At 41.3% G+C, this 27,953-nt stretch overlaps 1 protein-coding gene across 8 annotated transcripts in view; it reads left to right on the top strand.

Annotated features, from left to right (window-relative positions):
• The window catches only part of ERC1 (ELKS/RAB6-interacting/CAST family member 1), a 319,311-nt gene that overhangs the window by 275,459 nt on the left and 15,899 nt on the right, over positions 1-27,953 (top strand). For 6 of the 8 annotated variants that reach the window (XM_061638638.1, XM_061638637.1, XM_061638636.1 and 3 more), the window contains one exon: positions 2,175-2,363. In XM_061638638.1, coding sequence (XP_061494622.1) covers positions 2,175-2,363 — 189 coding nt within the window. Of the gene's footprint in view, positions 1-2,174; positions 2,364-27,953 lie in introns of those variants that run through there. The other 2 variants (XM_061638644.1, XM_061638643.1) reach the window with 1 other exon arrangement.

Here is a 27,953-nt window from a genome sequence, read left to right as displayed (position 1 = left end):
TATCATTCGTAATCTGATATATGTTTTTTAGACTTTAAAACTGGTGAAGGAATTGCACACCTATCAGACCCATAAATGCAAAAGTTTTTCAATCAGGCACCAGTTTCATGGACACAAGTGGGAAGACCATGCTGTATCATTTAGACACACAGGTTGCTTTAGATTTGCAGGGGGGGTGTTAAAATATTTTCTTGTAAAATGCTGAGCAGTTTGTACTTTTGATATGTAATTGACCCAGTCATATACTTGTAACCATGAACAACCGATAAGGTTTTTTTCTAAAAGGCACCAGTTTATATGGATTTTAGGTGTGCTAATTGATGTTTGTGGTAAACCAGCTGCCATAAACAAATGGAAAATCACATACTTATTTAAAATATTTCTAGATTTTTGGGTAGGGATTTTTCAGTTCTTTTCCTGCCCCATTCAGAGGTTAGGTTCTATTAAATCCTGGATCATACAGAAATTACAATGCTGAAACTGGGAAAAGATGGAACTGGGTGATAGGCAAAAAGTGACATTTATTTATTATTTAGTTGCATTTCTAAACCGCCCTATAGCTAGCAGCTCCCAGGGCGGTGTACAACATGATAAAACCACAATATTTAAAATACAGCAAGTATGTATTGCGCAAACAATATAAAACATTATATAAACAAAGTAAAAGAAAACTAGAAATAAAATAAATAAGATTAAAAGCATAAAATACATTAAAATGCCTGGGTGAAGAGGTGGGTTTTTACCTGCCGCCGGAAAGATGACAGGGAAGGCGCCAGGCGTATCTCATCTGGGAGGGCATTCCATAATTCGGGGGCCACCACCAAAAAGGCCCTAGATCTTGTTACTGTTCTCCGGGCCTCTGTATGGGTTGGGACATGCATGATGACGGGCTAATAAAGATTCTTAGAATAAGAAGGGCTTTTTGAATTCTTCATTATTCTGTTGCATACTCAAGAAATGTAATATTACCAGGCCGCACTGTCTGCAGCTTTCAAGTTACCAGTACCAGCACTCAGTTAGATTGACAACTGCTAATATAGGGGTTCCAAACTGGAGAAAAACCAAGAAATTTAAATTACAAGAACTTTAACAATGGATGTACATCAAAACAGTTGCATTTTGCAGCAAACTCTAAAGAACTATGAATTATTTCTCCTTTGAAGTGTTCTTATCTTGCTCTTTATGACATACTTTTACTTATCAGTTATACTGCAGGCCTGCTAACTTGAGGGAAGTCTTATAGGATAGCCAATATTACTGCTCTTTTCTGCAGCCAACCACAAGCAATGTGTCGATGAAAATAGATTTCCTTTCAATATTTTTGCCTATCAAATAATCTTCAAAATCTTTCCAGTCTTGCGGCCCTTCCTTTTAATCTTACAGCATTGCTTTTTTTAATCTTAAATTCCCTGCATCAGAGGTAGTATTCCATGCTGTTTCTTTTTACAGTGCTAAAATGTTAATCCTAATGTGCTATAAACAGAGTTCTACAGTCTTACTAGGGAAGGGATTTTGACACCACTAATCTGTAGCTTTCAGCTGCTCCTATGGCATGACCATTAATCCATTCAAAGAGTGTTGGAAACATAGCAAAGGAGCCAGAATGGTTGTGTATTCACTGGACACTGTTGAAAGTAGTACCAGCACCTGTTTCTGCTGACTGAGAGATTATCACTCTTCTGTGTTCATTAGCAAGGTTAGAGAGTACAGTTGGAAAGATACTTTTTGCCTGCTGACAAGCAGCAGGTGCAATCACAGATTTTGCCTGAATGTGAACATTTTGACAGCTGAAATTTTGCCACTGATGCAGACCTCGTACCTTCTTTTTGTTTTTAGCAGCTTTCTTTCTTATTCCTCGGTGTATGATTGGCTGTAATCAATAGAATGTTAATTTTCCATTCTTCGACTCTTTCAAATCTGGAAAACATTTTAAAATAGTATTCTAATGTACAACATTGAAATGTGCTAATTTGCTTGGCACATTTGCCTTTTAATTGCATGTGGCTCTTCTGACAACTGGATTCACACATTCTTCCTCTCTGTGATGGTATTTTTTCAGTGGAAAGATTTTGGTTACTTCTCTTAGCCCTCCTTCAGTTTTCTATATTATAATTAAGTAAATGCCGATTTGCTTGTGTTTCAAGCTATGTTTGACTTATATTCTGTTATTTTAGGTAATTCAGCCCCTTTTAGATCTTGATCAGAATCGCAGCAAGTTGAAGTTGTATATTGGACATTTGACAGCCCTGTGCCATGACCGGGACCCCCTGATTCTCCGTGGACTCACCCCACCTGCTTCCTACCACCTGGATGACAACCGTGCAGCTTGGGAGAAGGAGCTGCAGAAGATGACTCTGGAGCAGGTCAGAATCTTCTTGCCTGTTCAATCTTACAATGACCCATACAACCTCTAAATAATTTGTATCTGAGAGGGGTTTTTCCCCAATTTAACTCTATGGATTTTTCTTCAGAATAATAATAGCTTAATGCTTGGTATAAATAAGTGGGACATGGCCCCCAAATATTGCAGTATGTCCTCAGCCCTCAATGGGAAGTGCTGAAACGACAACCAGAATGATCAGAGGGATGAAGCAACTCCCCTACACAAAAAGATGACATTGTTTGGGCTATTTAGTTTAGAGTAAGAGCAAGACATGATCGAGGTGTATAAAAGTATACATGATGTAGAAAAAGTGGATAGAAATACATTTCTCTTTTTTTCATGGCACTAGAACCCGGAGTCATCCATTAAAGCTGAATGATGAGAGGTTAAGGACAAACACTTGCTCACACAGTGTAGTTGGAGAATTTGCTTCTTCTAAATGTAGTGGTGGCCACCAAATTTTGACAGCTTTAAGGGGATTAGATAAATTCGGGGAGGATAAGACTATCTGTGGCTACCACCTCACAAGATCAGGGGCACCATGTGTCTAAATACCTGTCACTGGGGAGGAAAGGGCTATTGTCCCTTCCCATAGGTGTCTGTGGGAAACAGCAGGTCTGATCCAGTAGGGCTACTCTTATGTTCTGGCTTCCAGCCACCTGCCATGCCTTCCTCTAGGGATAGCATAAGCTGTATGAAGCTCAAGCTGGTCAATTCACTCTCCTCGCCACCTCAGGTTTTTATTTTCCCACTGATACTCAATATTCTGTGGCTCCTGGTAACCACTGGTCACACTCCATCCTTGTTGGGCTGTTGGGGGATTGCCTCCTTCCAGGGTTTTGTTTTATTTTTTGCACTTCTGCAAACCTCAAGGTTCCTGAAAATATGCCAACACTTCCTTCTTGTTTCTTAGTTGCCCTGTTTTGGCTCCAGTACTGTCAACAAGGGGAAGCTGAGTTCAGTAGTAGATGGAGTGATATGTCCTTTTAGCAGCGGAAAATCTGCCACTGATTTTTGACTAACATATTTTCTGTTTTAAGAAGTAGTAACATTATTTCTTTATTGATGAAACATTCAGAATCTTTAAATTGTTCAGATGAGAATGTGGCCTTCCGGGTGTTAATTTTTACTGCTAATCTTTAAACATAAACATATGTGGAAGATTTTCTTTTTAATTGTAAGCCACTTTGAGACAAAACCCTTTGTAGTAAGCTACAAAGAATAAGAATAATTGTTACTAATAATAATAATAATGATCACAGCTTATTCACCCACTGACTTTCTAGGTAGAGGTTTCTGCATATCTGAACCCAAGAACAATTTAATAACTTAATTCAGACATAATGCTAAACTATTTATTTATTTTATTTATTTAAAATATTTATACCCCGCCCTATTTCCAAGGAACTCAGGGCGGCTTACAAATAAAAACCATAATCAATTAAAAACAAGCAATATACAGTTTAAAACAATTAAAAATAGATTAAATCAGTAAAAGTTAAAAAAAAACAATATTAGTTAAAAGCCCGTCTGAATAAAATAGTCTTAACCTGGGCACAAAAGGATGAAAGTGAGGCAGCCAGTCGAACCTCGCTAGGGAGGGAATTCCACAATCTAGGGGCAGCCACTGAAAAGGCCCTATTCTGTGTTTTTACAAAGCAAGCTTGTGAGAAAGATGGAATATTGAGCAGGGCCTCACCAGATGATCTCAAAACTCGGACAGGGTCATAGAGGGAGACACGATCTAACAGATAGCCTGGACCTAAGCCGTATAGGGCTTTATAGGTTAAAACCAGCACTTTGAATTGTGCTCGGAAACAGATTGGAAGCCAGTGGAGCTGGTACAACAGCGGGGTTGTATGTTCTCTGAGCCCAGCTCCAGTTAACATCCTGGCTGCAGCTCTTTGTACCAGTTTAAGTTTCCGAGCAGTCTTCAAGGGCAGCCCTACGTAGACCGCATTACAGTAGTCCAATCGGGATGTAACTAAGGCATGTGTCACCGTAGTCAAGTCTGACAGGTCAAGGAACGGGCGCAGTTGGCGTACCAATCTTAGTTGAGCAAAGGCACTCCTTGCCACAGCCAAGACCTGTGCCTCCAGGTTCAAGGCCGAGTCCAGGAGAACTCCCAAACTGCAAACCTGTGATTTCAGGGGGAGTATAACCCTGTCCAGCACAAGTTGGATACTGTGGTTTAATGTTACATGCCTGAACTTTGGGCACTTCTTCCTCCCCTCTCCTCCGATGTACCAAGAGGAGGAGAGGGGAATTTTTTCCTTCCATTTTCAATTAACCACAGTTTAGTGTTATGTTCAAACCCTAAAAATATTAATCTTGGCTTATTTCCTTAAATTATGGCTAAGACCAGCCACAGTCTGGATTTGGACATAACACTAAACTGTGGTTAGTTAAGAAGAAACGAAAGCTTCCAGTCTCTTCCACCTGCACCAAAGGAGGTGAGGGAGTATCTGACAACCATAGTATTACATCTGAATGAGGCCATCATATGAACATATACACACCCTTCTATATGCCAAACTGGATACTGCAGATCTCTAGAATCTTGACTATGAAAGTCTCTAGAATTATGAGAAAATTCTCCTCTTGAATTATCTGGAATAGGATTTTGTATTTATTTGCCTTGATTACACACTAAATAGCTGCAAAATACACTATCAAGTTCTCCTGTATGGTGAGCCTACCTGGAAGAGATTGGCAGTTGCTAAAGTAACCAGCCCCTTGGCTGAAGACTTTTGTTTTAACAGAAATGACTGGTGTTCTGTCTTCTGTGTTTAAAATACTGTACTAAAGCTGGGAGAAACTTTGACAAGCCAGTAAAATGTATTTATTTATTTTGCTGTTTCCCTTTCTAACTAGAAATTAGAAAAAAGCCCTTTCTTGTTCTCTGTAGTCCTGTATATGGAAAGTCTCATAACTTTCCAGAGTACTTCTGTCAGAGTACTCTAGTGAAACATCAGTAGAAGTGGAATGATGAATGCAAAATGGGGAAGATAAGGTTAAAGAGTGAGAGGGTGGTTGATTAGTCTTAAATCTGGAATCTGCAATTGAAAAGCTGTCAAGCAGGTAAGGTTTGTGTGTTGGTGGCACCTGGTATATTGAGCACTACGTGGATCAGGGCTGCTCTGAATAAATCCCACTGCAGCTTCAAGGAACCTAGTTATAACTGTGGTGCAGAGATAACTCTAATATAATTGTATGCTTGCCTTCACTGTCTGAAATATAATATCTACTTGTAGCAGATTGACCTGGAGATGTGCTTGTGTTTAAGTGAAACATAGTTATGCCCCTGTTTGCCAGTATAGGCCGCAATCCAACAAAAACTTAGGCATGCTTTTAAGTTCATTGAGATTAGCAGATTTAAGCACACCTAGTTCTGTGTTGTTTGGACTGTGGCCAAAATCACACAATTTCCTGATGGTTGTATGGGTGAATAATTTTGAAAAAATGGCCATTTGTTTGGGTCTTGGAGGTATGGCCATAAGACTTAAACTTAGCCACACACACGCTGTTAGAAATTTCATACTTTGATTTTTCTTTCTTCCTCCTCCTGATAATTGCTAAGCAACTAAGTATTTAGCTCACCAGGGAGCATAGATTTGATTTTTAAATTTCCTTTAGCAAGTTACAAACATGAAAGTCAATTTCATCCCCACATTCTTGTTACTTTAACTCATTGCATTAAAGCTTGTGACCTGATTTGGTACTTCTTCAGAATACTGTTTACACAAAGCTCTCATTATTCTAGCCCCTTATTTTGCTTACTAAGACAGCTGGAGTAGATTAAGTGCATCGCCAGGAGTGCAAATGTACTGAAGTACTTGCCATGTGTGTTTCTGTTTTGCTCACATCGGAACAGACATATGTAAATAGATGTTTTACTTGCATACTTGGAACAAACATTTTATTTGCCTTCTTTCACATCATCATCAGTTTTCACTCTCCTCATGCAAAGCACTTGCTTAATTCCATTAATTTTTCTTTTGCAGATATCATACAGCAAAATCACTGTCTCATAGTGTCTCTGGTCTTTCTGTTGCTACCCATTTCTATTCACTAATACGCAAAAAAAACTTGCGGTGTAAGAATGTACCTATAGCCAACAGATATTTCTATCAAACTTTAAAAAGCAGGGAAATTGGGCAGCTATAGTGAATGCACCAGGGGAGCAGGAGACCTGACCTCCTCTCTGAGATATGATACTGCCCTACAAATTTGTCAAACTACAAACCCCATTTGGGTTGGTCTTTCACAGTCCAATCCACTTGCTGTGTAGCTTGGAAGAATTTGGTAACGTGTGCCTCTGAACATATGGTGAGTGGTGGCAACACCTGCCATCTCCAAAGATGGAGAATTACATATTTGTATGTTTGTTGGTTTCTTACTTTGCTTCTTTCCTGTGTTACTACTGTTTCTACAGAGAATCTAACCTAGAAAATTATATTTCTCTCATTATCCTAGAAATATGTGTCAAATTTATTTTTATTAATTTCAAAGCCTTTTTTGTCAACGTCTTGTGCAAACTAAGACACTCCTCATGTTCATTGGAAACTATTCTGCAGAGCAGTCAGTGCCGTTATTCCACAATTAATCCCTTTAAAAAAAAAAGATGTTTTTAAAGCTTTTTTAAAAAATGTTTTTAGCATTGTTTTGTTTTAATGTATTTTGAGGTCTTTTTATGATGTTTTAAAGCGTTTTTAGCGTATCTGTTTGCTGCCCTGGGCTCCTGCTGGGAGGAAGGGCGGCATATAAATCAAATAATAAATAAATTAAATAATTGTTTTTGGAGCTTTTTTTTAATGTTGCAAAGGGTTGGTGTAGTTCACATATTCACAAAAAGAAAAGCAAAAGAGAATGATTTCCTATAGGAAACTTCACTAAAATTGCAAAGTAAATCAAACATATTTAAAGTGACTATCTGAACTATACCAACTATCTTAATATTGTTGCTTCCTCCCTGCTAAAACAAGATCAGCACAGCACATCTTGTTTCTGTTCTTTGGGCTGATTGCAGGTGTTGCCACTATTCACCATATGCTCACAGGCACATGTTACCAAATTCTTCCAAGCTACACAGGAAGTGGATTGGACTGTGAAAGACCAACCCAAATTGTGTTTGCATTTTTACAGATTTATAGGACAGTATAATATCTCAGAGAGGAGGTCATGTCTCCTGCTCCCCTGGTGCATTCACTGTAGCTGCCCAATTTCCCTGCTTTTTAAAGTTTGATAGAAATATCTGTTGGCTATAGATAAACCGCAAGGTTTTTTGCGTATTAGTGAATTTCTCTGCTTTTTAATCTGGGAGGTAAGTAATGCGATCTTGTGCAAGTTTGCTGAGGATGGATTGATCCTTTTCCTGCTTATTGAGTTCAGTGGGATTTACTCCCCTGCAATCATGCTTAGCATAGGTGAAACTGACCACAGGGGAGGGGGAGGGGAGGAGGGGGAGGGGAGCAGGTTTGATCATTTGCAGGTTTTTTGAGTTCAGTGGGATTTACTCCTGTGTAATCATACTTAGGATAGGTAAAACTGACCATGGAGAGGGAAGCCTGGAGAGGGCAGGGGAGGAAGAAGAAGGAAGAGGGGAGGAGCGGAAGAAGGGAGGAGGAAGGGAGAGGAGAGGGGAAGGAGGGAAAAGGCAGGTCTGATCATTTGCATGCTTATTGAATTCAATGGGATTTAATCCTGTGCAATCATAGTTGCCATAAGTCGTGGTTGACTTGGAGGCGCATAACAACAACAATCATGGCTAGGATAGGTATAACTGACCATGGGAGAGGAGGGGGGGTGAGTAGAGGGAATGAAGGAGGGAGAGGGGAGCAGAAGGAGTGGGAGGGGTAAGGAAGGGATTGGAAGAGGAGTAGGAGGGGTGAAGGAAGGGGGAGGGAAGGGAAGGGGCAAAAGGGAGGTGATGGGAAGGAGGAGGAGGGGAGAACCAGTCTGATTATTTGTATGCTTATTTAGTTCAATGGGATTTACTCCCATGCAATCATGCTTGAAAATGAATTGGACTGCCTTCAAGTCAATTCTGACTTATGGCGACCCTATGAATAGGGTTTTCATGGTAATCAGTATTCAGAGGTGGTTTACCATTCCCTTCCTTTAGGCTAAGAGGCAGTGACTGGCCCAAGGTCACTCAGTGAGCTTCATGGCTGTGTGGAGATTCAAACCCTAGTCTCCCAGGTCGTAGTCCTAGGATAGATAAAACTGACCATGGGGGAGGAGGGGATTGGAAGGAGATGGGGAGAGGAAGGGAGGGGTAAAGGAACAGGGAGGGAAGGGGGAAAGGGAGGGGATAGGATGGAGGAGGGAAGGAGGGCAGGTTTGATCATTTGCATGTTTTTTTGAGTTCAGTGGGATTTACTCCTGTGCAATCATGCTTAAGATAGGTGAAACTGACCTGAGGGAGGGGGGCAAGGGGAGGAGACTGGATGGGTAGACACTGGGCAGAGGGGAAGCCCCTTTCCTTTCCAAAAGGAAAACATTGTGAACAGTATCATTCTTTTTCAGGGTTTCCCCCAACTTTGTATTCTACAGCAGGCACATGTAGCCTTCCACCCATATTTAAACCAAAGCTGTCCCTGGCCACATCCACTTTTATTTCACTTCACACAGTCATGACGTCTCCCAAAGAATCCTGGAAAGTGTAGTTAGTGAAGGGTGCTGAGAGTTCCTAGGAGATGCCCTGTTCCCCCACAGAGCTTCAGTCAGAGCAGCTGACTGTTAAACCACTCTGGCCACTGGAGCTCTGCCAGGAGAATAAGAGTCTCCTCTCAGCACCCTTCACAAACTACACTTCCCAGGATTCTTTGGGGGAAGCCATGACTGTCTCAAGTGAAATCAATGTCTGGTGTGGGTGTGGCCCCTTGATTAGGCAAGCCTAGCAGCTAGGAGTCTGGCTTTTAGAGCACTGACAGTTGGTTCTTCCTGAGCATGCCCGACATTATCATTGAGTTCAATGCAAAATTTCTTAGGTTAATTAAAAATCAGCCATGCATTTTTTTTTAACATTTAAACTGCAGAAGATGAAGGTCAGAGTATGGGACAAGGTCAGTAATAGGATTACAGGTACTCTGTGAACATGGCTGATTTTAAATTAATTTCAACAAATTATGAGAACTCTGACAGAAAAAAGTCTGTTTTTTTACTCTCTCTTTTTACACTTTGAGCTCTCAATTCTCTCTAACTGTTTTGTGTATTGCCATGAAAATTGAGAGGGTTGTTAAGCAAGTGTTTCTGAGTTCACGACTATAAGTTTTGTAAGATTTTGTTTTAATAATAATAATAATAATAATAAAATTTAATTTATGTGTCGCCTATCTGGCCGATGGCCACTCTAGGCGACGTACATGTAAACAGTTAAAACACAATGCGATAAAATACATTAATACAATATATAAACAATACAGCAGCAACAACAATACTAGTGCAGGGTAAGAGGCATTTCAGTCATAGAAGTTAACCCTCCCCGGAAATCCCAAAGGCCTGTTGAAAGAACCAGGTCTTTAAGGCTTTACGAAATACATTTAGGGAAGAGGCGTGCCGTAGATCTTGTGGGAGGGAGTTCCAGAGGGTGGGGGCCACCACTGAGAATGCCCTCTCTCTAGTTTCCGACAATCTAGCTGTTTTTGTCGGCGGGATTGAGAGAAGGCCCTGTGTGACTGATCTTGTCGGGCGGCATAATTGGTGGCATTGAAGGCGCTCCTTTAGATAAACTGGGCCGAGACTGTATAGGGATTTAAAGGTTAATACCAACACCTTGAATTGGGCCCGGAAGACAACTGGAAGCCAGTGTAGATCGAACAACACTAGTGTGATGTGATCCCGGCGGCGACTATTCGTAAGTAGTCGAGCCGCCGCGTTTTGTATAAGTTGTAGTTTCCGGACCATTTTGAAGGGTAACCCCACGTAGAGCGCATTACAGTAATCCAATCGAGAGGTGACCAGGGCGTGTACTACCAGTGGGAGCTGATGAACAGGAAGGTAGGGTTGCAGCCTTCGTATGAGGTGTAGTTGATACCAGGCTGCCCGGCTCACTGCCGAAATCTGAGCCTCCATGGATAGCCTGGAATCAAGCACAACCCCAAGGCTGCGGACCTGGTCCTTCAGGGGTAGACTCACCCCATTGAACTTCAGGTCAACATCTCCCAACCTTCTCTTGTCCCCCACGAGTAGCACCTCGGTCTTATCAGGGTTCAACTTCAGCTTGTTCCTTCCCATCCATCCACTCACGGATTCCAGGCACTTGGACAAGGTCTCCACAGCCAACTCTGGTGAAGATTTAAACGAGAGATAGAGCTGAGTGTCATCCGCATATTGGTGACACTGCAGCCCAAATCTCCTAATGATTGTCCCAGAGCTTGGAAAAGTTACTTTTTTGAACTACAACTCCCATCAGCCCAATCCAGTGGCCATGCTGGCTGGTGCTGATGGGAATTGTAGTTTTAAAAAGTAACTTTTCCAAGCCCTGGATTGTCCCCAGCGGCTTCATATAAATGTTAAATAGCATGGGAGAGAGGATAGAGCCCTGTGGCACACCACAATTGAGAGGCCAAGGGTCTGAAACCTCCTCCCCCAATGCTACCTGTTGGTACCTATCGGAGAGAAAGGAACGGAACCACTGTAATACAGTGCCTCCAATTCCCAATCCCTCCAGGCGATGTAAAAGGATGCTGTGGTCGACAGTATCAAAAGCCGCTGAGAGATCGAGGAGGACAAGAAAGGTGAATTCTCCCCTATCTAATGCCCTCCTCATATCATCTACCAGAGCGACCAAGGCTGTTTCAGTTCCGTGACCAGTCCTGAAACCCGATTGGTATGGATCCAAGTAATCCGTTTCATCCGTTTTGAAATGATCTTGTGGAAACCATCAGAATGGCATGGGTGATATTTTTGATTTAACATTGCAGAATGCGAAATAAATCCATGCTGACTATAGTATACAGCCACTCTTGTGGCTGTATAATCCCAAATATCCCCCCTTTCTTTTTCTTTCTTTCTTTCTTTCTTTCTTTCTTTCTTTCTTTCTTTCTTTCTTTCTTTCTTTCTTTCTTTCTTTCTTTCTTTCTTTCTTTCTTTCTTTCTTTCTGTAGTCATGCAGTTTCTCATTCTTTCCCTTGTCAACCTATGCAGTAGTATTTTTCATCAGTTATTGCTGCTATCTTAATCAAAATGTTTAAATTGTTTTATCCAAGGTAACCCGTTGTACGGTTTACTGAAATAAAGGTAAATTTGGCTGATTTTTATTTCATCCTTTAGCTCGAGAATTTTGCTTTCATGATTCACTCTGTTATATGCAAACCTGATATCCATTATTCATGTACTAAGAAGAAGTCATAAATACTACAAATTAATGCTGTACTAACAGCAATAATTTGCTTTTTGTAGCTTGGTGTGTTTTTGTTTTTCTCTCACTTCCTCTCTCCTGGTTTTCATCTTTTCTGACATTTGACCTTTTCTCGCACTTCTAACTTAAATAGTTTTTGAAAAACAGACAGCATTTCAGTGGCCAAATTCCAAGAGGCTAAGAGAAGCACACCCAACAATCTAAAGGAATGAGAGTTCTCTGATGATAAATGTGTCTGGCACACAATTCCATGCCTGAAGTAGATTTCAGATGAGTTTCTGTCATCACACATATAATAGAAATAGTCCGTGCTGTTCAAACAAGATTTCCCCCCAAATTGCACCCTTCTATAAAAAATTGGTTCCCCTAGATTGGTTCCTCCTTAAAAAAATTTTTTTTAATCACAAACTAATCAGCTGTTACCACCTCATAAGGCAACAAAAATGGGCTGGAAGGGAGTGCTCCCCTGTTAGTTCTGGATCTCTCAGAGGTTTGTTTATTTGTTTAAAAGCATTTATAAACCACTTAATATTTCAAAAAAAATTAAGCCTTGTACAGTCAAACAAATAACATACAATTAAAACAAAAGCATAACCTTCCATTTTTTATACCATCAACCATGATATCCTTCTGAGTTGGGCTTAGAAGGCACAATGTTCTTGTGGATCTGGTCCTTCCTGGTTAATCAGCTTTAGAAAGTGGTGCTGGGGGACTACTGTTCTACCGACGGCAATCATGTTGGTGGGCATGAGGGAAAAAGCCTTTTCTGTGGTGACCCCACGTCTCTAGAATGGTTCATCAGCTGTGCTCCAACAGGTGCCATCACTTCAGGTGTGTAGGAAACACTTGAAAACCCTCTGTTTTTGTTTTTTTCTTGAGTCATGTTTTCCTGGTGGTTTTTCTTGTAGTTATGTATTCTATTTTTGATATTTTGGAGCTTTGTATCTGGGGGTTGTTTTTACTAACTTTTAATACTTTTATTGTTTTACTGTTACATTGTATTGTATTTTAATTGTATGCCACCTTGGGAGATTTGCAGTGATTTTCTGCCCACTCCCCAGTTGCAGCCTCTGGATGGTCCCTCAACCCTCATGAATAGCGTTTCAGGGGCTAAAGTGGGAAGGTGCAGGAAAGGCCAAGTCTACAATTGGCCTGCCCAGAAATCTCTAATTCTTTAATAATTAAACCACTAAATATTTTATATTAATCAACTAATCATCATCATCTTTATTATATTCTCAAGTAGTTGAAGTACTTTATATAGCTCCACTTCTAGCTATTAAAGGGGAAATCATCATGGGGAGAAGAGCTTTTGCACTATTTTGTTTAGAAAAGGAGGGCTGCTTCTCGTTAAATATTGACAAATGTTCAGACATGGGTATGATTCATGGACACAACTGTTTCTTCAGAAAGTAATTATAATATACACATCTGTCCCTAAGGAAGTACCTCTGTATTGAAAACTTCCAAGCCATCTCTGGATTTTATGAGTCTCCTCTCAACGGTAGTTATAAATTAAAGAACTTGACATTATATTTTCATGTATCCTCAGACACAGGTGTGGCTTGTAAGTATGTTCACTAATAGACAAAAAGCCCTTGCAGTATACGGCAAGGTTTTTTTTCCTATTAGTGAATTTCTCTGCTTTTTAATCTGGGAGGAAAGAAATGGGATCCTGTGCAAATTTGCTGAGAATGGATTGATCATTTGCATGCTTATTGAGTTCAATTGGATTTACTCCTGGGCAATCATGCATAGGATAGATGAAGCTGTCCACTGGGGGATGGGGAGGGGGGGCAGAAAGGAGGAGGAGAGCAGGTTTGATTATTTGCATGTTTATTGAGTTCAGTGGGATTTACTCCTGGGCAATCATGCTTAGAATAGGTGAAACTGACCATGGGGGAGGAGAAAAGGGAGGGGGAGGGCTGGAGTGGGCAGGGGAGGAGGAAAAAGGAAGAGGGAAGTAGAGGAGAGAGAGGGAGGGGAAAGGGAAAGGCAGGTCTGATCATTTGCATGCTTATTGAGTTCAGTAGGATTTACACCCATGCATTCATCCTTAAATAGGTAAAACTAACTGGGGAGGGGGAGGAAGGGGTGAAAGAAGGAAGAGGGAAGGGGAAGTTTGATCATTTGCATGCTTTTGAGTTCAGTGGGATTTACTCCTATACAGTCATGCTTACGATTGGTGAAACTGACCTGGGGGAGGAGGAGGAGTAACAGGGGAGAAGGGAAGGATGGGTAGGGGTAGGGAGGCAGGTGGAGGGGAGAGGAGGAAATTGGGTGGGCAGGCACTGGGCAGAGGGAAAGCACCTTTCCTTTCCAAAAGGCAAACGTTGTGAACAGTATCGTTGTTTTTCAGGGTTTTCCCCACCTTTTTATTCTACAGCAGGCACCTGTAGTCTCCCACTCAAATTTAAACCAAAGCTGTCCCTGGCCACATCCACACCAGACCTTTATTTCACTTTAGACAGACATGGCTTCCCGCAAAGAATCCTGGGAAGTGTAGTTTGTGAGGGGTGCTTAAAGTTGCTATGAGACACCCTATTCCCCTCACAGAGCTACAATCCCCAGAAGAGGGACTGACTGTTAAACCACTCTGCCCACTGGAGCTCTGTCAGGGGAAAAGGAGTCTCCTAACAACTCTCAGCACCCTTCACAAATTATACTTCCCAGGATTCTTTGAGGGAAGCCATGACTATCTAAAGTGAAATAAAGGTCTGGCATGGGTGTATTCCCCTGATTAGCTAAGCCAAACAGTTGTTAGTCTGGCTTTTAGAACACTTGATGGTTCTTATTGAGCATGCCCGGCACTATAATAGACTTCAATGTTAAATTTCTTAAATTAATTAAAAATCAGTCAGGCTTTTTTTAAACTTTTAAACTGCAGAAGATGAAGGTCAGAGTATGGGGCAAGGTCAGTAATAGGATTACAGGTACTCTGTGAACATGGCTGATTTTAAATTAATTTCAACAAATTATGAGACCACTGACAGAAAAAAGTCCAACAGGGGTCTGGATTTTTTTTCTCTTGTTTTACACTTGGAACTCTCGATTCTCTCTGAGTGTTTTGTGTATCACCATGAAAACTTAGAGGGTTGTTATTTAAGTGCTTCTGAGTTCAGGACTATAAGCTTTGTACTGTTTTGTTTTGAAATGAGCTGATGGGAAGCAGCAGAATGGCATGGGGGTATTTTCAATTTAATATTGCGCAATGCAAAAAATCTATGCTGGCTATAGTATACAGCCACTCTCATGGCTGTATAATACCCCTCATTTCATAGTTACATTACCAGGAATTGACAGATCTTTCCCTTATGCTTCTGTGGATGACTTTGCCTCAAATTCCATTCTGCCTGTTCATTCAGATTTCACATGGAGAATTTCTATAATTTATTTCTGAAATAGCACATGCACAGTTTGCTGTTGCTACAGTTTCCATTTGTTCACATTGGTACACCCCCCAAAAAAAGTTGTTATGCCTGTGAGTGCTATATTTCACCTATACATTTACAAATGTTCATTTTTAATTACTTAAATTTGAAACTATATTGTCAAGTTGCCCGCATGTTTTGATGATGCTGTTCTTACTCCAACATATCAAGAATGTAGCAGTGGCATGGTGAGGCAGAGAGAACCTGTGTGCTTCACAACTGTAGTGTTGTTATCCTAGTCTCTTAGTGTCTCTCTTTTAGGGAAATGCTGGGTACAGGAGGGGGGGCTGATTAACCTGTAGCAGCACTATGCAAGGAGGGGTGATTCACTGCGTTCCAACCCACGGGTGGGGGAATAGGGGAAGTTCTTGGGGGTGGATTTTTACTTTAGACGATGTCAAAGTCTTCCATTCGTCTTGCTCAAAAAGAAAAAAAGGTGGCTGTCTGACCTGTGTGATAACACAGTTATTGTGGGACATTAATAAATAACCACAACAAATGATCTTTGAATACTCAGTTTACTTTTTTTTAACCATTTAAATCTTGAATTGATCCAGGCATGAGCAAGTGGTTTACAATTCACAAGTTTATTTATTATTTGATTTATATCCTGCCCTTCCTCCCAGCAGGAGCCCAGGGCACCAAACAAAAGTGCTAAAAACACATCAAAACATCATAAAAACAGACCTTAAAATACATTAAAACAAAATAACTTTAAAAACATTTTTTTAAAAAAGCTTTAAAAACATCTTTAAAAAAGGGTTTAAAAACATCTTGTTTAAAATAAAAAAACATATTAAAAGCAATTTCAACACAGACGCAGACTGGGATAGGTCTCAACTTAAAAGGCTTGTTGAAAGAGGAAAGTCTTCAAAAGGCGCCAAAAAGATAACAGAAATGGCACCTGCCTAATATTTAAGAGGAGGGAATTCCACAGGGTAGGTGCCGCCACACTAAAGGTCCGTTTCCTATGTTGTGCAGAACGGACCTCCTGATAAGATGGTATCTGCAGGAGGCCCTCACCTGCAGAGAGCAGTGATCAACTGGGTATATAAGGGATAAGACGGTCTTTCAGGTATCCTGGTCCCAAGTTGTATAGGGCTTTGTACACCAAAACTAGAACCTTGAACTTGGCCCGGTAGCAAATGGGCAGCAAGTGCAATTCTTTCAGCAGCAGAGTGACATGTTGGCGAAACCCTGCCCCAGTGAGCAGTCTCGCTGCTGCATTTTGCACCAGCTGCAACTTCTGGACCAATCTCAAGGGCAGCCCCATATAGAGCGCATTACAATAATCCAGCCTGGAGGTTACCAGTGCATGGACAACAGTGGTCAGGCTATCCCAGTCCAGAAACAGCCACAGCTGTCTTACCAGCCAAAGCTGGTAAAAGGCACTCCTAGCCACAGAGGTCACCTGGGCCTCTAGTGACAAAGATGATCCAGGAGCACCCACAGACTATGGACTTGCTCTTTCAGAGGGAGTACAACCCCATCCAAAGCAGGCAACTGACCAGTTATCCAAACTCGGGAACCACCAACCCACAGTGCCTCCGTCTTGCTAGGATTCAGACACAGCTTATTGGCCCTCATCCAGCCCACCACCGAGTCCAGGCAGCGGTCCAGGGCTTGCACAGCCTCTCCCGATTCAGATGTTACGGAGAAATAGAGCTGGGTATTGTCAGCATGCTGCTGACACCTCGCTCCAAATCTCTTGATGACCGCTCCCAAGGGCTTCATATAGATATTAAACAGCATGGGGGACAAGATGGTGCCCTGTGGCACCCCACAGCACAACTGCCAGGGGTCTGAAAGACAATCACCCAATGCTATTCTCTGAGAGCGACCCTGGAGATAGGATCGGAACCACTGTAAAACAGTGCCTCCGATACCCATCTCACCAAGTCGGCCCTGAAGGATACCATGGACAATGGTATCAAAAGCCACTGAGAGATCAAGTAAGAATAGCAGAGTCGCACCCCCCTGTCCTTCTCCCGATAAAGGCCATCCATCAGGAGTTCTTTGCATGGTTTAGAGCTGGCATTGGGGGAGAGAAAGACTTTTATGCCTTTAACTGCTGTTTAGAGTTCTGGTACATCCTGTGTGGGAAATTAAACAGGGTAAGCCTTTTCAGTGTGGAAATACTATTTTGGGGAAAGCATCACCTGTTGACATTCTGTTTGATAAACATCTTATTACTTGTCTTTGCCCCCTGATTTGCTTTTGGGCTGTCTATCCCCACCTTCAAAACAGAGCCCATATTTGCATATGATATAAAGTGTGTGCAAATGCAGTGAGGGCCCAATCCACATACTGTGTCCTTGGCCCAGAAACCCCTGTTGGCACTCCTGCTTGAATTTGCCTGCATATGGGGGAGGTGCAGTAGGTAATTGGGCTCATCCCCAGAGTCACCATTAATGCATCTGGCTCCACACCTTAGACACTATTTTGCTCTTGTCTCTGGGTGGAGGACCTCTGGGTTCTAATATAAAACAAAGTAGATCCCGCAAGCCTGAAGTCTTCTGACCCTGCTTTAAAATACATAGCACTTGCATACCAATTTATAATAACATGTATACAGTGTTTGAAGAAGGTAAGTGAGATATTGGGGATTATATCAGAAAATTAACATCCTTTGGAACATTCTTATGATGAATTGCCATACACAAATGGTAGAATTTTAAGTGGCTGGTTTGCATACAGTGAGCCATAGAAAACAGCAGTATTGGTGCAGAGGAGTATCTTTGGCTACTTTTAGTGAAGGTTCTATGAGGATGCAATACAATTAAGTATTATAGCAACTGTTTTTTGAATAGTTGAAATATGAGTTTAGAGAAGAATGCAAATTAATCTCTGGGACATACCTTGTAGGTGATTACCCACCAAAAGTGCACACATCCTATATATGTCACATAGATCACAGCAGTGCTGCTTGATTGAAACAATGTGGTTCTTTTTCCCCTTGCAATATCTATTAAGAACCTGTCAGCACCTATATTCTCAAATGTCCCCTTAACTATCTCTTGTCCTTGGTCATTTCCACAAACCAGCATGTGTGGAATTCTCATCATAGTTTGGAGCAGAGAAGGAATCCTAGCCTGACTCACTCACTAGAAAGGAAGAACTTTGGGAAGGTTGGCTGTATAGATTCGTTGATCACTTTTTATATTCACCTGCAGAAATATAAATAGGAACATTTAAGTTACTCCTGAGGCATTTCAAGATAGTCCACCAATCATTAATTTTTTCAAACTGTTAGTTAAAAGGTTTTATCAGTTGAGGCTAGAGATTCTTGGTTGTCCATAAGGGAGTGCTGTTGTATCTCTAGGTCACTGAGCATGCAATCCTGTGCATGAGTTATGGTGGGTCTGGGTCTGGGTCTGGGTCTGGTCTTTGGTGGAAGCCTTGCTTCATTGATGCATCACTAGATACACTAGCAGAACACATCAGATACACTGGCGTAATTGCTGAAACACAGGAGAGTCATGGATGTGATGTGGAACACACTAAGGACGAGCATGCTTAGACCACATGCTATACCCCTTCAATTTATTGTAGGGATCACCAGCCTTTTTAAACCAGAGGGCACATTTCAAATTCTGAGAGAGTGCTTGGGGCACCAGTCACAAAATGGATGCTGTGAGGAGTGTGGCATAACACAAAATTAGAGAGTAGTCATGGTGAAACTTTTCCCATAATTGCATTTCCGTACTAGAAAAGACTTGACGTCTTGAATTTCTGTCTGCCATACAGCTGTTAAAGGCACAAAGGCTCTGTTTTTCCACAGTACAAACCCTAAACCAAAACCTAGGCTGCCCTCATGTATCCACTTACCTTGAAGTGAACTGTCAGTCTCTGCCAGCTGCGCTGAAGTGATATATGGTGCTGTAAAACAATTAGCCAGCAGCTGCCTAAGCAGGAGCTTGATTGTAAAGCAGATAAGCAAGGGAGAGGGTCAAGGGGTCTCAGTGCACGTACCAGGTCGTCTTCCAAAAGGCAAAGTCAGTTAACAAAGCAAGGTTCAATATTCTAACAAAGTAATCTGGGTTTCAAGGCACAGCTGGCGAGGGTCTGATGCTGGCATCTTGACATTGCTTCCAGCAAAGGGCAAACAGCATCTCACTGCCTTTTAAGCTCCCCTCCCTGGTTCAGGTCCTAGCAATCAGCCCTCCAACTCCCGGGAGCTTGTAGCCTTAAACAGCCAGAACGCCTGCATTGCTGTGCTACTCGTAGGTGTCTTTGCTGTGTAGAGAGTGGAAGGAACTCCTGTTTACTCTCTGAGTCTGACTGAGGGGCTCCAGCTGTATCCTGGAGGTTTGGAGCTGCTTCTGGGGTGGGTCCACTTGTTCCCTCTCCCAGGTCTGCTGTGCCAATCCCCCACTCCTCATCCTCTGAGGACTCATCCAATGGAGGCATGACATAAGCCCCATTAAACACAGACTTACCTCAGAGTAGACATGTATACAATTGTACTGCAAGTTAACTATATAGTGAATTCTTAATGAGGCCCTGGTCTTTAGCTCCTGCAAAGCAGGAGATATGCCTAAGCCTCTTTGCAAAGTTTTAACATTTGCCTTTTGCAAGGAGGGGGATTCTTTAATGTTTACCCACACATTGTGCAGTAGCATTTGCAGAAAATGACTTTTTGGTCGCTATCTGATCTTAGGCGAACCTACCACAGGAGGGATGCATCCTGGTTGCTAGGGAAAAAGGAAGGGCAAACTATAGAGATTTCAAGGTCTAGGGAAAAAAAGACAGAAGCAGGAAAAGAGCACTAAAAGGGAAGGCAAATCAGTTCTTTAGGACCTCAGGGATCCTAAAGTTTTCAAGGTGAAGAAAAAGGTGTTATATAAATGTATAAATATAGCTGTCAGTCTTCACAATTCCAGAAGAATCCCTTTTGTATCTGCTAAAAGTTTTAAGTTTTCCCTATATGTGTATTTTATAATTGATTTTATGTTGTAAACTGCTTAGAACCCATTTTGGCATATAAGTGGTATATAAATCAATAATGCATTCTTTGGTAGCAGCCATATACTTTTTTTGTAACATGGGTTACTTTTTTTAGTTTGTTGTATATAACTATTTTAATCTTGCTTTAATAAATGATGGGTAAATATATAATTAATGTTCCACATTTTCAGTTTAGTTAAACTTGCATGAACAGTGTTTCATAAAATGTTTGCCGATTGCTATTCCAAACATGAACACATGTAATCCAAATATGGTTGTTGTCAAAATGACATTTTTGTGTATTTCTGTAAAGGTAGCGTTCAAGAAGTTCTATCATACCACTATACATGCTGAAATCACAAAATGTTGGTTTATTTTAATCTTTAAAGTTAGATAGATAGATGTATTTATAATTTTTATTTTACCACCACCTCAGGTAAAAAAAAATGAGGCAAAACATGACAAGATTCAAGGGCGACTTATTTCATGAGGTATCTCGGATATCAAAAGGTTGAGTTTAATCCTAAACTACTACTACTACTACTACTTCTATTTATTATTATTATTAATAATAATCATAATCATAATCATAATCAAATTTATATCCTGCCCTTCCTCCCAGTAGGAGGAATGTTAATATTATTTACTGAGGAGTGTAAAAATCTTCCCTCTAAATAAAGGCTAAATAATGTTGACAGTTGCAGCTCATTTAGAGGCTGAACAACATTGGTGAGGCTGTGAAGTCTGCTGTTTAGAGTGATGGTACGTTCCTGTGTGGGATATGATACTATGAAGATGGGAGGAGGGATTCTGAGTGAGCCCCTAAATTATGGAATTCTTTCCCCACACAGGTGCATCCAGCACCTTCATTATACCACATGCTGAAGATGAAGCTCTTCACCTTAGCCTTTTTAGGACTTTCTCTAGTTGTGAATATAATTTGTTTTGAACTGTTTTTAATATTTCATTTTGTACTATTGTGACCCACCCTGGGACCTTCTGGTAAAGGGAGGGTAATAAATATTATTGTTATTATTATCATCGTCATCATCATCGTCATCATCAAAAAATTACTTATGAATAAAAATTGTCTAGAAATATGGCCAAATCTGGTAAATTCCATACAACATGATAACCCTTTGTTTCTCATGTGAATGGCAATTCCTATATTGGTATACCTCCACAATCTCAGGTAGCGTTCTGGAAAGACACTCTAGAATAAAAATCGCACAGACGTTATGTCTGTGAAAATGCTACATGTGATGCGTCGTTTGCACTGACAAATCTCTTTTTATTGTTTTTCAAAATTATCTTATAAAAATATACTAATTTTTTTCAAGGTTGCTTACAAACAAAAAAACCTAAAACTCAGAACAAATATTAAAACAGCAGTAGATAAAATAAAAAAATACTAAACCACAATTGATGGTTAAGACAAATGGGTAAATAAAACCTGGTGCCTAGGACTCAGAAGAGTGAGGACTTGGTGTATGGACAAAGAGAGTGCATTCTAAAGATGAGACATCACCATGGAAAAGGCCCAATTTCTTGTCATCACTCACCTAACCTCAGCAGGTTAGGGGTACCCAAAGAAGGGCATCTCCAGATGGTCTCAAAGAATGAACAGATTCATACAGAGCATTTGTCCCTGAGTTCTACATATACCAGGCCTGCACAACTTGTGAGCAGCCAAACTGAATGCAACTAGGTGGTCATTTACTGTGGAGCAGCAGGGGCTCAATTCATCTCCTGTGTTTGCTGCTGTATAGAACTGCAAAAATGGGGTCGTCCAGCACCTGCTTGGCCACAATATAAGGTAGATGGGTTGTGTTTGGTGTTGCAGATCGCAAGCTATGCAGACCTGATACAATACCCTAAATAATGTTTAAATCATATTTGTATGTACCTACAAATATAGTGTCTTTTGCCTATGTGGGCTGGTTCATGCATTGGCAACACCAAATTGCTTTCCCATGGTGAGACGCATTTTTGCCCATTTTTTATGGAGGAAGTAGGTTATTAACCAGAATTACAGGTGTATACCAGTACTGCATTTAGTGGCTCCAGAAAATGACTGCAGTTGTGTGCAAGCAGGTATTTCTACTCTGTTTCTTCAGTGCAGCTATGGACCAGCACAGGCCAATGGACATTCTCATATAGGAAATGCCAATGTTTTACCACATGGATTAACAAGCCCTCCAAACCTGTGTCTCTATTTTGTGAGCGTGAGTTTTTAAACAATAATAAAGCACACTCAGCTGAGCTTCAGGGATCTTAATAGATATCTCAATCCACAATCAGCCTGACACTGAGTATGTTAACTCTTTGACAATGACCATAGCTGTATACAAGCCAGAATTCTGTTCATTTCTCAGATGCACTTTTCTAATGGGATGAGGAAAAGTACTGGGTGCGTTATTCTGCAACTCTGAAGAGTAGGAACACTTGGAAACATCTCACTCATTATTCTTCCCTCAAATTTTGAAGGTCATCTCGTAGTGCACTCTTTCACTTGCACCTTGTATAGCTCAGGTTTGGAATCTTCACGTTGGCATTTTCTTTCTGGCAGAGTAGCATGTATTGAATTGAAAGAACAGACTGAAGCGTTGAACCCAGCATCATCTGTGAACTACCACCTTTTACAAATAAATAGCCAGAAAGAGGTTGGTGGCCATCCAGTGATACAGTAAGTACTAGGAACTAAAGCACACTCAGTTGAGCTTGAGGGACCGTAATAGATATCTCAATCCACAATCAGCCTGACAGAGTGAGTATGTTAATTAAGGACCCTTTCAGAATATACTTTTTAAGGACAATAGTTGTGCTAGTAACTTTTTGCTTTATGCATTGCTTTATTTTCTTAATCCTTTTTCTCCATTTTTCTACACAGCTATTTTCTGTTGCTTCATAATATCATAATGGCATTTATTCAGACATACATTGTGATAATGAAACCAGGTTTGTTTTGTTTTGTTTTTGTACTGCTGTAAAGCACCTTATGGACCTTTAAAGTGGAAAGGTAAGATAAAACTGGGAAAGTAAATGAAAAGAAACATGCCTCTTTATGCATTTTCAATTAATAGATGGCTTGACAGATGCTCTAGAGGAGCCTTTCCCAACTGGTGTGCCTCCAGATGTTGTTGGACCACAACTCCCATCAGCCTCAGCCAGCATTGCCAATGGTCAGGAAAGGTGGGAGTTGTGGTCCAACAACATCTGGAGGCACACCGGTTGGGAAAGGCTGCTCTAGAACCTTTCATCCAAAGCACCCCCACAGGTGCAGCTGCTCAGAGGAAATAAAATCTCACTCAGCAGCCATGCTGGCAGGTGCCCATTTTTTATCTCCTGTTCTTGCATGAATCTCCACTAGAAAGCGGCACTTGTCAATCTGGTTGCCCCAAGGCAGACATCATATTCTGCACGTGGCAGTTTCTGCGGGAACACTCCACTTAAAGGGTTTTAGAGCATCTGAACTGTGTCAAGGTCATGTAAAAATGAAAGGTGTTCCTAAAGAGAAATGCCTTTCCTCATGATGTATAAAACAAGTTGGCCCCATTTATAAAGGTGCAATTGCTTAGGTAAAACTATGAAGAATCCTGCACGCAATGTTTTTCTTAAAGCACCCATGGGTCCAAAGAACCACTCCATCCAAATAGCGCTTTGATAGTGTGATATAAGTGTACCTGTGAGAGGTTATGATGTTCATTGCATATTTATCAAATCTGCTTTTTCTCACCTGGTGTTATAAGTTCCTTCAGAATTTCTGTCCTCCCCCTTGAGTAGTTCAAGCATTCTTCCGCACCATGTGTAATTCACATACTACTTAGTCAGAATTAAGGATGTGTTTGTGTTTGTGATTCTTGGCATTAACATTTGTCAAACGTCTGCTACTATTTTGTGAAGTACAGCAACGGCTGCTGCATCAACTGAAGAACAACAAAAAAAAGAAATAAAAATACATTAAAATAAGGTTGGATGAATAACAGCCAAATAATTGGTTGGTGCTGCTGTGTCTTTATCTTATCCTTGCTTTTATCCCCAAAGGTTAAAACAAATCATTTTTAATGGAAGTTAGGTTGTTTTAAAAAAATCATTTAAATATTTTTCTGTTTTGTTGTCTGTACCTCCAGAGTAGCACTCATTAGTGCTGTGGGCAGTTCACTGCATTTTGCATGACGGTACCATGATGTAGACACAAGGTTTTTTTTTCTCAGCCAAAAATTTCAAGTGTTGAAAATGCATAAGTAAAAACCAGAAGTATTGGGGTACCTTTATTTTATTTTTATTTTTTGCTTTTCACTGATCTAAACTTTATTTATTTGTAATATGCTGCTATTAAAATATTTATGAATAAATTTCAACACTGCCTAATAATAAGGATATCCTTGTATAAACCTATTTTAAACTGGCATGCCATTCATATGGCATAGGCAAATACTAAATGCCAAACTGTCAGTAAGACATAATGTTTTGGAGATTTTAAGAGTTATAAAATTTACATGCAAGCTGTATTAATAAAGTATTTTTAATTGAAGTAGGTTAAGCTACAGAGGTATCTGCCACGCTACTCCTCCAGTTGACTTCCCCTACAGTTATATCTCTAAAATATATCTTGTGTTTCCAAAAAGTTTGATCTATCCATAGCGAGCTTAGTAAGCTTTAAATTTAATCTAAATTATTGCGCTTCAATTGGTGGTTCATGTCCCAATTTAAAGTGGGCCACATAGCTACCTACTACCATTTCTTTCAGTTTTAATTTTAGTTTACGTAACTTGCAGGAGAAACTGGAAAGGGGGTCAGTCCAGTGTTGCAGGTTCAGGTCTGAAAATGCTGGGATACTAATCTAGATAGTACAGAATTGGACTTGGAAGACATGATTTCAAATTTCAGCACAATCTGTACCCTATGAGAGAGACTCTGAGCCTTTGGGCAATTTCACAATACTTCTTGTGACATAAAAAACTGTGTACCATGAGAAGTGTGTGGATGCCAGCCAGCATAAGTGTCTTCCTCTCCTCAAAGGGAGCACTCATCGGATAATGCATATTCAAGGGGAAGGATCATTCATACTTTTAAGACCACATGTCTTTAATAGCATGAAGATAAATCAAGGAAGGGTAATCTCTGCAGCATCGTTCAGAATGCTTTTGCATGCACCATCAAAAGCTAGAGTTGCCTGATCTCTACATTGCAGCACAACATCTGCAAAATAGTTTTTTTTTCCCGAATATGAAACAACCAGCAGCCTTAGTGAAATGCATACCTACGTTTTGTGCTTCAGCCTAGATCCTTCCAGATGTGAGCACCAGAGCTTGGAAGTAACTCGTTAGAAATAACGAGTTACTTGTAATTTGTTACTATTTTGCATAACGAGTGGGTAACTTCGTTACATTTTGTATGTAACAGAACGAGTGGTAATTTCATTATTTTTGAGCTGCAAATGTAACTTTTTTGCGTTACATTTGGACGTTACTGGGGGGGAAGCAGGGGAAATCATCTGCTGCTGTGATTGGTGGAATGGTGGAGGAAAGATATGTGCCTCAAACTGGGCTTCTGCGCTGTTTAGCTCTTCCCTCGTGCTCTATGGAGGCACGAGGGAGGAAGTGGAGAGAGACAGAGCTGGAGGGCAAGGAGGAGTAGAAGGCAGAAGCAGCAGAATGGAAGTGAAGAGCTGTGGAGGTGAGTGTATGTGTTACCCTTTCCAGCCTACTCTCCCTGCCCCCCCGCTCGTCCTGCCTCCCTCAGCCTGCTCGCCCGCCCCCTCTGCTCTTCCTGGCACCCCCTGCTTGTCCTTGCATCCCCTCTGCTTGTCCTTGCATCCCCTCTGCTTGTCCTTGCATCCCCTCTGCTTGTCCTTGCATCCCCTCTGCTTGTCCTTGCATCCCCTCTGCTTGTCCTTGCACCCTCTTTGCATCCCCTCCGCTTGTCCTTGCACCTTCTCTGCACCCCCTCCGCTTGTCCTTGCACCCTCTTTGCATCCCCTCTGCTTGTCCTTGCACCCTCTTTGCATCTCCTCCGCTTGTCCTTGCACCCTCTTTGCATCTCCTCCGCTTGTCCTTGCACCCTCTCTGCATCCCATCCGCTTGTCCTTGCACCTTCTCTGCACCCCCTCCGCTAAGAACATAAGAAGAGCCTGCTGGATCAGGCCAGTGGCCCATCTAGTCCAGCATCCTGTTCTCACAGTGGCCAACCAGGTGCCTGGGGGAAGCCCGCAAGCAAGACCCGAGTGCAAGAACACTCTCCCCTCCTGAGGCTTCCGGCAACTGGTTTTCAGAAGCATGCTGCCTCTGACTAGGGTGGCACAGCACAGCCATCACGGCTAGTAGCCATTGATAGCCCTGTCCTCCATGAATTTGTCTAATCTTCTTTTAAAGCCGTCCAAGCTGGTGGCCATTACTGCATCTTGTGGGAGCAAATTCCATAGTTTAACTATGCGCTGAGTAAAGAAGTACTTCCTTTTGTCTGCCCTGAATCTTCCAACATTCAGCTTCTTTGAATGTCCACGAGTTCTAGTATTATGAGAGAGGGAGAAGAACTTTTCTCTATCCACTTTCTCAATGCCATGCATAATTTTATACACTTCTATCATGTCTCCTCTGACCCGCCTTTTCTCTAAACTAAAAAGCCCCAAATGCTGCAACCTTTCCTCATAAGGGAGTCGCTCCATCCCCTTGATCATTCTGGTTGCCCTCTTCTGAACCTTTTCCAACTCTATAATATCTTTTTTGAGATGAGGCGACCAGAACTGTACACAGTATTCCAAATGCGGCCGCACCATAGATTTATACAACGGCATTATGATATCGGCTGTTTTATTTTTAATACCTTTCCTAATTATTGCTAGCATGGAATTTGCCTTTTTCACAGCTGCCGCACACTGGGTTGACATTTTCATCGTGCTGTCCACTACAACCCCGAGGTCTCTCTCCTGGTCGGTCACCGCCAGTTCAGACCCCATGAGCGTATATGTGAAATTAAGTTTTTTGCTCCAATATGCATAATTTTACACTTGTTTATATTGAATTGCGTTTGCCATTTTTCCGCCCATTCACTCAGTTTGGAGAGATCTTTTTGGAGCTCTTCACAATCCCTTTTTGTTTTAACAACCCTGAACAATTTAGTGTCGTCAGCAAACTTGGCCACTTCACTGCTCACTCCTAATTCTAGGTCATTAATGAACAAGTTGAAAAGTACAGGTCCCAATACCGATCCTTGAGGGACTCCACTTTCTACAGCCCTCCATTGGGAGAACTGTCCGTTTATTCCTACTCTCTGCTTTCTGCTTCTTAACCAATTCCTTATCCACAAGAGGACCTCTCCTCTTATTCCATGCCTGCTAAGCTTCCTCAGAAGTCTTTGGTGAGGTACCTTGTCAAACGCTTTTTGAAAGTCTAAGTACACTATGTCCACTGGATCACCTCGATCTATATGCTTGTTGACACTCTCAAAGAATTCTAATAGGTTACTGAGACAGGACTTTCCCTTGCAGAAGCCATGCTGGCTGTGCTTCAGCAAGGCTTGTTCTTCTATGTGCTTAGTTAATCTAGCTTTAATAATACTTTCTACCAGTTTTCCAGGGACAGAAGTTAAGCTAACTGGCCTGTAATTTCTGGGATCCCCTCTGGATCCCTTTTTGAATATTGGCGTTACATTTGCCACTTTCCAGTCCTCAGGCACGGAGGAGGACCCGAGGGACAAGTTACATATTTTAGTTAGCAGATCAGCAATTTCACATTTGAGTTCTTTGAGAACTCTTGGGTGGATGCCATCCGGGCCCGGTGATTTGTCAGTTTTTATATTGTCCATTAAGCCTAGAACTTCCTCTCTC

This window comes from Rhineura floridana, chromosome 8, assembly GCF_030035675.1.
Source record: "Rhineura floridana isolate rRhiFlo1 chromosome 8, rRhiFlo1.hap2, whole genome shotgun sequence".
NCBI lineage: Eukaryota > Metazoa > Chordata > Lepidosauria > Squamata > Rhineuridae > Rhineura > Rhineura floridana.
The sequence above is the reverse complement of the archived record's forward strand: the minus strand, read 5'-3'. Positions and strand labels throughout refer to the sequence as shown.